At 39.5% G+C, this 16,049-nt stretch overlaps 1 protein-coding gene across 4 annotated transcripts in view; it reads left to right on the forward strand.

Moving 5' to 3' along the window:
* Positions 1–16,049, forward strand: part of ntm (neurotrimin) — a 154,021-nt gene that overhangs the window by 107,745 nt on the left and 30,227 nt on the right. For all 4 annotated transcript variants that reach the window (XR_003929411.1, XM_030069751.1, XM_030069752.1 and 1 more), the window contains exon 3: positions 15,098–15,223. Coding sequence is in view for 3 of the 4 variants with exons in the window: in XM_030069751.1 (XP_029925611.1) it covers positions 15,098–15,223 (126 nt within the window). In the remaining variant the exon portion in view is untranslated. The remainder of the gene's footprint in view (positions 1–15,097; positions 15,224–16,049) is intronic.

Genomic DNA, 16,049 nt, shown 5'->3' on the forward strand with positions numbered 1-16,049 from the left:
AATGCTGCAATCTTTCCAGTCCGAGGACGGGATTTTATTTTCCTCGCAGATAGCCTGCGTGAGGAGGTGAAGCATGCTGGAAGAGGTTTTGGTGTCTGCCTTGAAGGCTGGTATCTCATCTGGCACTTCTGCTTTGCCTCCTCTCGATGCCATAATGGCCCTCTGAAGTTCCATCTTAGTGGAAGAGGGTTCAGTTTATTTCCATCGTGTTTGGCGCTGGTGGAGTCTCTGCTGTCAGTTGAGGGGGCTGTCTACTGAGCAGTTCTCTAAAGTGTTCAGTCATTCTCCGAAGTTGAGCTTCCTTGGGTGTGAGGAGTGTTCCTTTTGTGTCCTTGTGCTTGTGTGAATTTGTCGGTGAGCGTCTTTGTGGTGAGATGGAGTTCCTTTAGATTGTTTTTTCCTGCTACATCCTCTGCCTGTTGTGCTAGATCCTCATTGTACTTTTTGTCCCTTCTGACACTTTTCTTCACTGGCTTGTTTGCTGCCTCATATTATTTCTGTGCTGCTGCCTTTTTTTTCTAGTTTTATTTCTGTTTAGCACCTCCTTTCCTCCCCTTCTCACTCACTTTCTTTTATGTTTCTGTGGATAGCCAGGGTTGGCTTTTCGTCTTTTCCCCCCTACCTCTTCTTCACATGTCTCCTTCCATATGGTCTTCAGATCCTTGCACATCCCCTCCAGTGAACTTGGGGTGTCTGTTTCTTGGTCTTGTATTGCTTGAAACTGGTTGTGTAATGAGACCTGGAATAGTTGTGCCATTGTGCTGTTGTGCCGTGTGCAAAATTCTCTGGCACAGGCCCAGGAATTGGAGATGCCACCAAAGAAGGCGTGGGAAGAAAGAACTTCAGCAGCTGAAATCAGAGTTGATTGTGATTCCATGGTTTGTGCTGAGACAAGTCATATTTCCCTTCTTAGGACAAGAAAGTTCTGAACTGAAATAAACTCAAGTACTGTTAAATTAACTTAAAAAAAAAAAAAAAAAAAAAAAAAAAGTCATTTTCCAGAGGGTCAGTATTCGCATTACAGGGAAGTCAAAAAGCCAACAGCAAAAAAAAAAAAAAAAAAAAAATCTGTGATGCTGTGAATATGGTCTCAGCAGAGGGACATACTGTTACTGAAATAAAATGAAAATGGTTCAGTATTAAAATGACCAAAAAATGTGTTGTCCAAGCCGAGCATTTTCATGGTGACAACTACAGGACAGGACAGTGTCTGATGCCCCACCACAGACAGAGATGCAGTTGTTCTGTATAAACACTTATGCATTTAACTCTTAATAACTCTTGTCATCTGGAGGCTTTTTTGCTGTTATTTCAACAAACTCAAATGTCTGCATTACAAGTCTTTAATAATGTAATCCTTACAATTGCTCCCAAACATAAATACAAAAGTGATTATGCATGAATATTCATTTAATGCATTTTTTTTTTCAATTTATGGACTACGACAGTGAGAAAGCCTTTTCTTATCTTAGTAAGAATATTCCACCACTGGTAAAATTTTCTCTTACCTAAGAGAAAAGCAAAAATAAGAAAACACTGGTGAATCCAAGAAAGCTACTAACAAAATAAGATCAAATCACTGATACAAAGAAAAATAGGAGGAAATTTGTTTGTATATCGCTTCCTGCATCTAGTTCAATCTTACATATCTGATTCAAAACAATGTGGCCAAGCCTACTTTTCCATTATAGTCTACCGATATTCATGTTGTTACAACCTGACTGATAAATGCTCTTACCATCCTCATCAAAATAGACTTCTACAGCATCTTTTTGCCATGTTGAGGTTCAAAGTGTTGCTTGGTCAGTGTTCCCATTAGATTAGGTACGGTATGTTGCAAATTTTATAAAATGTTAAGCAGTGCCTTGTTTAGTTTCTGTGGCAGTAAGAGCATAGCCAAGTTATTGTTACCAGGAATAACAAGTCTATAGTGGCCATGGTGTGTGCCAAGATTGTTGCAAATCACCCTTTGTGTAATTGTTGTTTTGTTTTGTATGCATGATGTGAAGTGAGACATTGCTGCTTGACGCTGTGGGACTTTCTGGCCAGTTGGTGGGGCTGTTGTGGTGTTGTAGATGCAGGAGTGTAAAAACAAACACATCATTCCCGAAAGGTTCATCAAATGTTACCCGGCACTGTCCTAGATGCTGAGCTTAGGGCCCCAGTGATTGCAGTGTGGTCAGCCAATCAAGTTTATATTCAAAATGCTGGACCATTCCCAAGTTTCCTTAAGAACAGGCCAACAGAGGCTCAGTCATTTCATGCGAGAGATGGGTGGAGCGCAATCCATAGTCCCTTCTGATGTTTGATTGTGGGGGACAGTAAGTTATACACGTCTTGTCCCTGCCATGTAGCTGCAAAACTCAGTTTCAATAGGCCAATGTTACAATCCAACACTTCCTCTCGGAGAGATCTAGTCACTTTAGCTATTCGATGGTTGAGTTATGCCCTGTTGAGTAAGGGGAATGCAGTTCAGTCTATAATGTGGGCCATCTTTGGAGCACACGGGTATAAGGTCTAAAAGTTAGAGACTTATCAGTGCTTGGGGCTTTGTAGCCAAAATTACAGAAGAGCCATTGTGCATCAACCACTCCAGTGAATATTCCTTTTATAAATCAATTTATCCTACTGGTATACTTACATTGCCGTTTGATGTAATGTTTTGTGATTTTTTTGGCTTACTGTAAAATTATTCAGCGTGTAACCTACATGCAAATAATGCATACATGTTTACATTTAAATTGACTGGTTCTGGTGATTGGGGACTGAAATAATATCCACCCATACAGTTGCAGACACACAATGTGTTGTATTTTCAGTTCTCTGGTAACTAATTTAGTAAATGTTACTGCACCTTCTGCCCAGATTTGATGGTGATCTACACTGAATGCATTAAAAAACAATATTACTAGGCCATAACGAGCGGGGAATAGCCAATGAAATCAGGGCAGTGGATAATCAGAAAGCTGTCGAGCTGGCTGCTCTCTACTTGTTGAAAGGTACAGCATCATAGCAACGCAGCACTGATGGCAACAAGATGCACCCCTTCTGTTGTAGCTGCTCTTGTCTGATTTCAGCTGATTAGTGATCACCACCAGAATGCGTAGGTTTTGATGTGCCTAGTAAAAATTACAAAAACAGATTGACTGCATATAACTCAGGTGCAATATGCTGAAACTAAGCCTCAAAAATGTAATGTTTTAAGAATCCCAAAACAGATCTGTGAATAATGAAAAGGTAATTTGGTAGTGTCTTGTGCTTAACTGTGTTTGGCCTGTGTGACTGAATTTTGGCACTTAGGCTATGGAGCACTGATTGATTTATTGAACAAGCAACCAAGTTTGATGTTGTTACAATATTATGTCTGAACCAGGCTATACTCTATTATTGTAATGAGCTCTTTTTTACTGACTAAAAGCATGATAGATGGGAACAGCAGTAGATTGGGGAGGCTGTGGAGAGAGAATAGACACACACTGGAGAGCTTGTGGGCAATGAAAATTAGGCCATAATCTTAACCAAGAGCACTTTCTTTGAGGAATTAGTTACTTAGAAATCAGACACTTGTTACACATTTGAGCAAACCTGGAGCTTATGTCTTGTTTGAACCAACCTGAGCTATAGCCTGATAGACCAGCCGAACCAGATCAAGAGCCACGATCTTTCGCTTTCTCTGTGCTTTTTATCAGCCTGCATCCCACAAGTATCCACACTAGAGTACAGTTAAAACAGCTCTGGAAGATGTTAACACATAGCTTGAGTTGACTCTATTGCTTTTAACCATGCTGCAAAAAGACCTATAAGCTCTAACCTCTAGTGTCAGCTTTTTTTTCCCAGGGTCTTGAGATCAGAAATCAGTGCTTCTAAAACAGAGCACCTCTGAGACAGTAGGTTGGGTGAATTATTTATGGAGCCAATTACACCGCTGTTTCACCGTTAAAGGATAATCCCGGTTATTTTCAACCTGGGCCCAGTTTTCTTACCATTTGCCATCATAATAATTGATTGTGTTCAAAATATTGTCTCTTATGCTACCATGGTTTCATTCCTGCAGGTCCCCAAGACCATTTTTGTCCAACACACACACACACACACACACACACACACACACACACACACACACAGCAAGCTCCAACAGTTGAACCTAAAGTGTTTAAAACAGCATATTTTCTCAGTCATGAAAGCTACACATTTTTCAAACCACTATGTCTGAACAATTACCACAACATCTCAGCTACAGCAGTGTATGCCAGTCCCCTGAAAGTTGAGGCGTCAAACCATCTGTCACAGACCCAAGAGTCTATTAGTCAACCAGTCGTTTGTGTAACAATTAAATCATTTTTTTTTTATTATTATTATTATTTTTTTTTTAAATAAGTAATTTGTAAGAGCCTCATTTTACCAGACATACCTGTGTGCTGCCTCATTATCGCAGCAAAGCCACATGGCAATTCAAACCAGCCGGCAATTAAAATCTTTTTGCAGCTGTCTTCAGGGACGGTTTTTGCTATGGGCAATGTGGGCAACCGCCCAGGGCGCAATCTACTTGGGGGCGCACAAGCGCCGTCCAAAAAAAAAAAAAAAAAAAAAAAAAAAAGTGCGTCCGCAAAAAAAAAAAAAAAAAAAAAAAAAAAAATCGTTTCTAGACTAATATCGCTCATTTCCATGTCAAGTTCGTGCAGTGGGCGCTGAGGCGCCCCTACTATCACGTCAAGTTGCTGCTGAGAGTCATGTATACAGGTCGTGTGTGTCAGAAGAAAAGGCAAGGGGGAGGGGGGCGCGGGGGATCAACTTGCGACTGCAGAGGCTGTGCGCAGGTTGTGAGTCTCAGGAAAAGTAAAGGGGAGGGGGGCGGGGGATAGACTAACCTCTGATATGAAAGATCCCAGGCCAAACAACACAAACTGCTGCTTCCAAATAAATTGTATTTCATTCATAAAATTAATATAGACCCCTTATAGCTACATGTAATTTATTGGGTTATGTGAAAATGCCAAACAACAACAACAACAACAACAAAAAGTCAATGGAGTATCATGGACAAAAGGCCAAAAAAAACATCAGGTGCCCAGTTCAGAAAGAGAAGGAGAGAAGAAGAGGAGAAATGTTCAAAAGATAAAGGTATGCAAGTCTCTATGCGTGACGTTAATTGTGCATGTAATGAAACAGTAGCCTATACCCTATTTATTAGCCTCTTGCTAATATGTTGCCACTTAGCCACAGAATTTTTTTTTTTTTTTTTTTTTTTGGTTTTTAGTTTTGCTGAACAAGCAACTATTAAAATTTTAGGCATCATGTCATGGAATTAATTTCACCCATAGGCTAGTTTGTGTTTGCAACACAACAAGTGCAAGTTCACATTGGCCTGTTAGTCTGTGGATTTGGTAAACAATACGTCCTGACTGTGGAATTTTTAATTTTTTTTGCTATACGTGGGTCTATGGTAACCTAAATAACTTCCTATACACTGACATGACATTTTGTAAGCTATATGTGATATAGCTTTATGAGTAATTTCTAGTGTGTTATTCTTAGTTAATAGGATGTTAACAAATGATAGGCCTGATGTGGTGGGGGGGTGGGGGATGGTTCGCCCAGGGCGCAAAACTAGCCAGGACCGCCTCTGGCTGTCTTAATGAATTTTATAAATTTTATAAATAGATAAATTCAAATACCACTCTGTTGCATTTGAGGATAATTGATTGTGATCGCTTTGATTAGTTTACACGGTCTGTCAGTATTGAAACTTGTGTCAATGCATTTTCTGGTTTCTAGAAGGTTTTTGAATTGTAAGTAAATATGTAAAATGAATTGTCGTATCGAATGGTTAAATATGATTCGACTGAGGAAATTCTGTGTCATATACAGCCTTCCTATAGTCTTTTATTTTATTTTTTTATTTATTTTAAAGCACCGCTTGTGCATCTGTTTTCTTTGCTTGCTGCCAGTCTGCTGCCCCATTTACATCATACTGGAAAAATGCAATATCAAAATTTTGCTACTTCAGTTTGAAAGCTTTTGTCATCTGAACATTCATACCCAAAATTAAAAAAACATAAACAAACTGCACCGGATACCTCTCGTTTCTCATGGGTGTATTAGATCATGTTACTGTGAATGTAATAATTTGGACTCCGACACCTTTGGATCTCCATCATCAGTGAATTCCCTGCTATCTTTAACTGCTTGTGTTGACACTTTTCCAGTTTGTGACAGCAGGTGGGAGATAACAGTCTGCACAAAATGCTTATATTATTCTACTGTTAATTACTGGTGGAAGGTTAACAAGAACAGGTTTTCCTAGTGGGTTGTTTTTTATTTATTAAAAAAAACAAAAAACAAAAACAAAACAAACAAACAAAAAAAACTAATATGATGTGAACACAGCACCAAAGTATTTGAACTATGTACTTGCCAGCCAGTTCACACTAGCTCAATCACTGCAGTATACATACATATCAGGCAACAGATAATCAGAAAACTGCATGTAGGCTTGTGTTAATGTGTTTTAATTGCTTTCTGGGTCGGCCCTCTTGGTGTGTCTTGAGCAACAGCTGGGCATCTGGAGCAGTGGGAGAAATCCAGGTGGGCAGATCGATTTGCAAAGCTGTGGGCAGTGCCAGTGAGATTGGAAAAAAAAGAAAAAAAAAAAAAAAAGCCCACTATATTCCCCATGCCAAAAATTTAACAGAAAGAAGAAAAGACTCTGCTAGCCTGGTGTTCCACTGGGGCGTAGAAATGATAAGAGGGTGAAACACATGTGTGTCTCCTATACCTTCTGGTCCAGTCCTACCTGGGGTTGCAGCCCGCTGCCACACACACACACACACACACGGTCACAGTGACCACAAGAGACAAAGACCAGTGAAATACTGGAGAAACAAAGAATGTAGGAAGTGGGGCGGAAAAGTTACCAAGAAGAGCAACATCTCCCGAGACATCTGCTGCAAAATACAGAAGACGAATTGACCTTTTCAGTAGCGCCACAATTAGCAGTGCCACTGACAGTGTTAGAATTGACACTAACACTCATGTAGCCAACAACGTGCATGTAGTGTCACATGGTGAGGAGGACGAAGCCGGAGCTCGAGCCCCCATAGTTAGAGACGACAAGGTCGACAAGGACGAGCGCCAGCCTTGCACAAGCCAACAGAATGATAGGATATGACAGGGAGAGGGAGGGAAACTTTCCAGACAAATGACACAACAGAATGTGGTTCAATGTAGGCCGCTGTTTAAATTATACTGTCTTTTACCCACAGCACAAAGGTTTCAGTAATTAAGTTCCTGATTAATGAAAAGGTGACGCGATGACTTTCCTATTTAAAATAGTCTTTATGCCACAGCATAATAATACTTGGAACATCTGAAATAGTATTTTAGAGCAGAGGTGTCAAATCATTTGCCGTGCAGGGCCAAGAGGCTGCAGGTTTCTATTCCAACCAGAACCTGCACCAGGTGATTCCACTGATTAGTCCCTTCTCTCTGCTTGAAGGTGGGCTAATCAGTGAAATCACCTGGTGGAGTTTTTGGCACATGGTTCGACACTAGAGGAGGAGAGGAAATTCTCTCCTCTCCTCAGTATATCCCAACACAAAGGCAGCATCACCTGTCAGTATACTACATAAACATTTAGAAATGCCCTCATATAAATATCTCCCTTGTGAACTCATAGAATTAGCAATTAGAATATAAACTGATTTTTTTCCTCCCATACCTTTGCTCAAGATTGGAATTTGAACACCATGATTTCTTTTGTGAAATGAGTCATAATTGCATTCCTCAACTTCAGAAGATTACATCAATCACTAAATCTTAAAAGGAGAAATGACAGGAACATTTAGTGAACAATGAAAATGCTATCATCAATACCATTTAATGAAGCATAAATGATTTTTATGGATATACTTTCACCTTAACTTTTTCCCCCCAGTAGCTAAATCTAATACAGAAGTACAGGCCCTTTTATGCTATAGGAATAAATGTTCATAATTATAATTATTAAGCCTCTAATTTTATCAAATGTGGGGCGTCTGCTTTGTTTTCAAGCCAGACAGCCTTTGAAAAGCAGCCAGACAATGACTATTCCACGAACTATAACTCTGTATCTCTTTTATTGTGGGCGTAAAATTATGGGATGCTGCACAACCACGCCAATTCTGCATGTTCCCATTAGAAATACACAATGCACTGTGTGTGTGAAGGGACTGGTGTGTGTGTATGTGCATGCATCAGTGGTGTATTGAGGAAGCTGGGGACGACATGTCCGGGTCAAGGTCCAGGGCTGTGTTTTAGTCCTAGGTAGTCCCTGCTGGGAGAGCAGTGCTCCCTGCAAACTGCATACTTGGCTCAACAGTGAAAAAAAGGTCAAATTGTAAATGCAATTGATTGTCACTATGGCAAGAAACAAGAAAATAATGCCCATATTGAAAAAAAGCCAGAATTATCCTGTAATGTCAGTGTTTCGTTATATCAGTTGTGTACTGTATCTGCTGATTGCAGTTATGTATTTTTTTTTTTTTTTTTTTAAACAAGGACAGTGATCAATAAATAGGTATTGTCAGACATAGCTGAAAGCTCATTTTCACCTGTAGTCAGTGGGCAGGTGACCACATCAGAAAATGCGCCTGAGTGTCTTCAAGCAGTAAAATCTACTGTGGACAGGACAACATTGCATCAAGGGTTATTCCCACTGCTGAAGACTGATTTTCCTTCAGCCCATTTTTGGATGCCGGAGGGAAAGCTTTTAACTGTACCACACTTTCTGGTGGTCGTCGCCGGAGCGTTCCGTAATTCGGCAGCTTGGACTGAAAAAGCCATTTTACTGAACTTTGTGGATCGAAGTTTGATTTAACAGCCCTTTCTTGCCGAGGATCTTGTTGACATCGTAGGAGTATTGCTCTGTGCTAAAAATGGTTTAAGTGGTGGTGAGCAAAAAGGCTATGGAAAAATCTCATGCAGTAGACAGACAGTCCATAAACAGGAAATTTTCCAAAGTAGAGTAAGTCGTGTCCCAATAAGATTTACTAGTGATGGGATTTGTTTTTTTGTTCAAAATTTCAAGTGTTGAGTTTTGCTGCAGCAGTACTTATGTAATTTAGAATAATTTTGATTTTTTTTTTTTTTTTTTTAAAGGTCTGACTTCATGATCTCTACATTGCATATTAAGATTGGCAATTTTTTTTTTTTTTTTTAAAGGAGAAATACGGTAAAACAAGATACACATCACAGGAAAGAGAGTCTGGCTTTTCTCCTACAATTCTTATAAGCCCCCCCTCCCCAAAAAAACCAAACAAAGCAAAACAAAACAAATAAATAAATAATCAGAGAAACTGGCTGTGTGTGTGGTGGGCAGACGACAGGTCGACCATCATCCATAGGCAAGATTGGCTGCTTGATTTATGCTTTAAAATGCAAGCAACAACTGTTGTGTGGTGTGAATGACACCGGAGTGATTCAGTATTTTACAAGATGGTTGGCAACCCTAGATTTGTATGATAAATTTCATGGCATTAGTTTAGAATTACTTTGATACTCGGCACAAGATGCACAGATTTCGTGGTGGGCGACCCTGCCCACCACTGCTTACGGTCAGGGAAACACTGAGATAAGTGTTCTTTGAGACTGCATTTTCTGTATGAAGCATTTGAATGTGTGCCTCTACCTTGGCTTATTGTTTTCACTTTGAAGATGGTAACTGATGAGGCCAATGAATGTGCGGTTTGTTGTGACATCCTGCAGCCCAGAAAAAAAAAAAAAAAACAACAACATGATTATTAAATTTGTTTTCAGTATGAATCAGACTTGTGTGGGTGTCTTTAAATATGAATAAAAAGAGTTCTGTCATTCAAGGATACACTGAATATTGTTTTACACATTTCATGGACACATGTATGGCATAATTATGTTGTAAGTAGGGACAGGCCATCTCTTCCTGATTGATGATGGAAATAACAGTGACAACCATAATCAAGATGATTATTTTTATTACTGAATATTAGCAGGGTTCAAAATGATGATGCGGAGGGAAGCAACTCCTTCAGACTCAGATCTCTTGCTTTAAAAAAAATCAGAGCTATCACTGTAGATTCTTTTTTTTCAAATAGCTGTGTTTTATCTTTGCATTAGAGAATTTCATGGGGTCTTTTTTATTGAACGGCAAAGATGGAGAGGTATTAGTGAGATCTGTAATCCATGTATGCAGTTTACGTTTCTGATTGTAACCATCTCTCTCCACCCAGAAGCAGCATTCTCAGTGGAGGAGGTAATATTTGCCATCACAGTTCTTGTGCCAAGTGCTTGTATTACTTTAGAGATATTCTTTAGAGATTCAAAAGGCAATTTGCTCTTTGTCTAAAATTTGTTTTATGTGGTTTAGCACCAGGTCGGAGGAGGAACTTTTGCCAGACTTCATACTTACCTTCATGACTATTGATTTTTTTTTCTTCCCAGTGGCATGTTTTTCATTGATGTGAAATGCAAGAGAAGAGAAGGTCTTTTTAGTCTGCTTAGTGTTAGATATGACCTTATGGAATTGAAAAAAACCCTTCAATCACTTCAGTGCTGGAAGACCCAAACACAGCAGGAGACTCGAGGCAAACAAGCTTGAAGTGAGGAGTCTGTTTAATCAGCAGTGAGCTGGAAATACAAAACTAGTAGCTGGAAGCACGAGGAACGCTAACATGAGGAATACACAGGCACGCAAACGCAATGACCGACAAAGAACGAGACTCAACTCCAAACTGAACTGATTGGCAAACTGGACACACCTGCAGAAGGGGAGGGACACGAGACCGGAGAGAGCAGAGGATTGGCTGAAACAACACAACGAGGACAGGCAACGCAAGGACAGGGCTAATGGAGCAATGCAGGACAGGTGTGAGGACGAACAAGGTGACAAGAACAATAGAGACAAAATGAGCGCAGAAAACCAAGAAACAAAACAAAACAAAACCAAAAAAAAAAAAAAAAATTGGAAAACTATAGGGAAAACACAGCTCCAAAACATGAAAGAACATGAATCAAAAGAAAGCACAAGAGTCCATAATATAACACACAAAAGTTCAAAAAGCTGTACCAAAAAGCAGAACCATAACCTAATATGATTAATTATAAAAATCTAAATAAATTATTTATAATGCCTGATTTTTTATTGCAGCAGTACTTTTTGAGTCAGTACATCTAAGTATATGGAACTCTGACAGACTTGACCTGAGCTTCCTGATTGAATGCATAATAATATCCCCCCCACTGGGTATGCTATATCAGCAGGCAAATAGTGCTGCACTCCTTCCTCAAAGCATAGACAACATAAATAAAATACAAATCAAAAATACATGTTTTTTTTAATCAGTTTTGTACCCATGCTGCACTTACTGACACTCACAAGTTCTTGCATTTTACTGGTATTTACCGACATTTTATTGACTTTGTGTTCACACATGGATTTAGGTTGGTTTTAGCTGAACTGAGGTGGCATCTTAATAGTAATGCAGTGATCTGCCATATTACAAGATGATGATTTCAGGGAAATTCTCATAGCAGGTGACAATTAAAATGACCTCACCTTATCAGGAGATTTTTTTTCCCCCCACCAGTCTGAAAGTAAACGATTGGCAAGTGACCCAAGATGCCAAAAAAAAAAAAAAAAAAAAAAAAATCCAGCGGAGTGCATGATGACTTTAATTATACCACACTGATAATAATAATCATGCAGTCCGTATGTGCTTTGGCCACATTAGCTAAATCAGTGGCAGCAGGGCAGTAGGTGGTCATCAAGGTAACAGGCAGTGTTACAGCCCGCAACTGTAGATACTGTAGATGTAAGAAAAGAAACAATACTGCAGGTGTGTTAAAGGTTTTTATTTTCTTTCAACCGAAGGGTGTGTTTTCCGTGCCCTCTGGGAAAGAGCAGTAGTATTTGTTGGCCACTCTTCTCACTGAAATGAGGACGCTAAGTAATTATGTCGTTTTTTTTTTTTTTTTTTTTTTTTGATTGCCGCATTTTAAGTCCAGAGACAAAAGGTTTCACTTGTTTAGAGAGAATTAGAAGCTCCAGTCACAAAGCCCACTGAACTTACGCGGCAGCAATTCCATTTTCATTTAAAAATAATTGTCCTTCATTGATTGTAATTGCTTGTGGGGTCCAAAAGATGGAATTGAGCTTTTACCGTTTCAATCCAATAATCTTTATTGTAAGTTCTAATTTGTAATCTTTTATATTCTAAAAATGAGTTCAGTTGAAGTTCATGCATTATTCCTTAGATGTTATTTTGCATTTGTCAATGGGAAAATGAATTATAATTGTCTAATGAATGGATGCTGACACTTTTTCCTTGCTGTACCAAACTATGATCACAGTGCCGAGTTGCTTACCAAAGTGTTACTTTTTTGGAACACTCCACCCCTACACATCACATGGACTTATCAGTGTTCCTTCAAATCAAAGTTCAGCAGGAATGAAGCTCTTAAAATGTGCAGTAGGCTGCTAAAATTGAACTCGTGCTGCAAACGTTTCCCCAGGGGAGCGAGCTCCGGGATCCTTATAGCTCCCTCTCCCACTCAGCTGGCACCTCTCTACCTTTGTGGAGCATGCTGAGGGTGCAGCCGTGCACAAGGCTTCACTCCGTATGTGCTCTGAGAGTAATGTACTTGATACACGCTCATATGCAACTCTGTTGAGGCCTCTTCAAGAAATAGAATCACGAACAAAACATGTTTTTAGCTTGTCTTGTGCTGAATATGTAAAACTGGCACTTCTGAACAATTAACCACATAGATGTATACTTCCAAAACTATTTTTCAATAATGCATTACACCATCACATTTGAATGTTATTTATTTATTTATTTTTTTACCTATTGGATATGTATATTTTTTTTGTTATCAAATCATCCAAATAAAAAAAACAAATTCATTCATAAATTCATGAAGTGGGGAACACTTGGAGCTCAGTCAAGACCGACACTGTTCCTTGTCTCTGTGTGCTGTGCTGCAGCAGTGTCATGTTTGCCAGTTTGGATTGGACAAACACTATTTAAATGGCACAATAGGTTTTGGACAATTTAACTTTTCCATCTGGGAGTGGAAAAAGATCGAAAAACAGCTGAGGATTTGATGACAAAAATGATCGGCCACGACACAAGCGGTGTTGTGGCAGATGTGCGTGGACTTGCAGGGATGTGTGTTCACATGGGGGCAGTGTTATCACAGGACCACTGTCTTCATGAAGATACAGCTTGGAATGTGAGGTGAAATTTTCTCTTGACATGTTATTCACCTAACATTAGAATCAGATGTGGCAGCAGCAATTATTAAAAATGAATGTCTGGATAACACCTGTGCTATCCTAATTAGGCTGTAGTGGACAACACATGCAGTGCGGCCCATGTGATGCAATGCAGGTCAGTGGCATGAGCAGAGCTGTGTGACCGGCTTCTCTCTCATCCTCACATCACTCCTCCCAACGTGTGCTGGGAGCGGCTCCAACCCCCTGCGACCCAAATAAGGACAAGCAGTTTGAAAATGTATAAATGAATGAACTACCCCATATACATCCCAATAAATACAAAATATAAATCACAGTTACAGGCCCACTCCATCAAACCTGAGGGAATTATGAAATACTTCATCCAAGCACAACTCTGATGGTGATTCAGGTTGACCCCCACCCCCTTTCCCCCCCAATACCCAGTGATTTGATAGATGACTTGAGTTTGAAAAGTGAAATTTGCTTTATCTCCATTATAACAAAGTTATAGACTGCCTTCTGAATAATTCATATTTCCCCTTTGTAAGAAAATCACTCACTTTTTTTTTTTTTTTTTTTTTTTTTTTTTTTTTTTTTTTTTCGTTTATGGTGTGTGGTTGGTGAACATTCATCTTCACCCTTTCTCTCCCAAAACAAAAATCAGGCATGCCACCTCAAGGTGAACTGTTTGCCACAGTCACAGTTTGAGATGGTGGTTTATGGAAGGCCATTTTGCAGGGAATATAATCGTTATCTCTTCTCGATTTTCACTTTATTGAGGCTGTTTTAGAGACAGAGTTTGATGTGCAGAAGTTGTGACAACAATGCAATTATGACTGTCTGGGATTGCAGCTCAAAGGATAACTTTGGCATTTTTCAACCCAGGCTGTATTAAAATACCCATCATTCATAGCTGCACACAGCACAACCTCACCACTAGTTTTAGCAACGACAAACCTAACCTCTTTGCTGCTGTTGCTTGTTAGCCCTCTACACAATCCTTAACCATTATAAATGTTGTTTCTCAAAATAGGAAACACACAGTGCAGTCATATATGTCTTGAAAATGTCCACCCAAAACCATTGCAGCACAATTAATGTTTTATTTAGCATGTACGATAGCACGTACATGCCTGTGCTGCTAATTCCTCCAGTGCTATGTTCTCTTGAACTAAGATTTGAGAAGCTCCATCTCGCAGATTTCCAGCCTAAGACAATGTTGTGTTCACGGTGTCAAGTCAGCAAAAATAGAATCTTTGTTTTTGGAAAATTCAAAGTTTTTTTGTGATCATTCATGTCCCACCTTGATACATGCTGGGTGGAAATCCTGAGTTCCAAGTTCATGTGACCGCAGCATTAGTTGACCTAGCAGCACAACAATGTGGATGTGCATACAAGGCTGTGTTAATTGCCAGTGTTAAATAAAACTTGCTTGAAAGCACTGTTTCCAATCATTTTTAGGTGAATTTCAAGATTCATTTTACTGTGCTGTGAGTTTTCCACTTTCAGAAAGGACATTTATGATGTTTTTTTGAGAACAGAAATGAGTGCAAGGTTTGACTGTGCTGAAGGCCACGAAGGAGCTGCAGTGGTAAACTTCATGTCACCAAACTTAGCAGTGAGGTTGTGCTTTGTACAGTTACAAATGATGGCAATCACCTTTTTAATGCAGCCCGAGATGAAAAATACTGCACCCATCTTTTAATATTGATTAACTCTTATAAATTACAAGCAGCACTGCAGGAGCAGCTATTCATACCTTGAATTGGGGTCACCCTTGCTTGACGGTGGTTATTTAGTGAACTAATTAATAATTTGAATATCTCTTTTTTTTATTTTCTTTCCCAGTGCCACCAAAAATCATCAACTTGTCAAAAGACATTGTGGTAAATGAAGGCGCCAACGTCACCCTGATGTGCCAAGCCAGCGGTAAACCAGAGCCTTCGATCAGCTGGAAATTCCTCTCTCCTTCAGGTACCTTGTTGTGTCTGTGAGCATATCACCTGTAATTCTGTCTCTCTGCCATATTTATTTGTGTTTTTCCTCATAGATTCTCTCAGATGCTCAGTAATATTACATATCATATTCCTCCTCATCACCTTCACTGTCATCCTTACCTCTTTGCGTCCCTCTGTCTCCCTCCGTTACCCTTCTCAATTTATCTTACCATCTTTGACATTGAGTGACCCCCGGTGGATTTCTCGCTCCACTTATTACCCATCATTACCTGTTTCCAAATCATCATTACAACGTAATTGTGCACAGGAAAATAAACTGTCCTTGTTGTAATTGGACTAATTAATTAGGATAATTGGATGGATGTAAATGTTGTGGAGGCACTTTGAATGACAGGATTAATGCTGAGAACATTAACATAGTGCGGAGCATTATTTGCACACAAGCACGCCGCGGTTGAGAGTGTGCGGGTATGTCCAAATTCGGGTGAGTTGCATTGTACATGCTCAAGAGCATTTATTCCCTTTTTGCTTATCTCTAACTCAAGACCGAAGAAAACCAAATGTTTGCTGCTATTTCTGTATCCCAGTGTGTTCATGCTTCACTTAATCAGGCAAGATGCTCGCATTCATAATGAATTACATTTTAAACCCAGAGCTTTTGTGCTTTCATCCTTGCTGTCCTTTGTGTTACAACAGGGATCTGGGAATTGAAATGTTAATATGACAAGAGTGTGACTGACCTGTCTGTACGGAGATAAGCAGGGAGAAGGGACATTGATGGGCTTCTATTTGCAAAATGTTACATCCTGATGGAGAATAAATTATTGTGCAGGCTTTATTGC

This window comes from Myripristis murdjan, chromosome 14 (assembly GCF_902150065.1).
Source record: "Myripristis murdjan chromosome 14, fMyrMur1.1, whole genome shotgun sequence".
NCBI classification, from domain to species: Eukaryota; Metazoa; Chordata; class Actinopteri; order Holocentriformes; family Holocentridae; genus Myripristis; species Myripristis murdjan.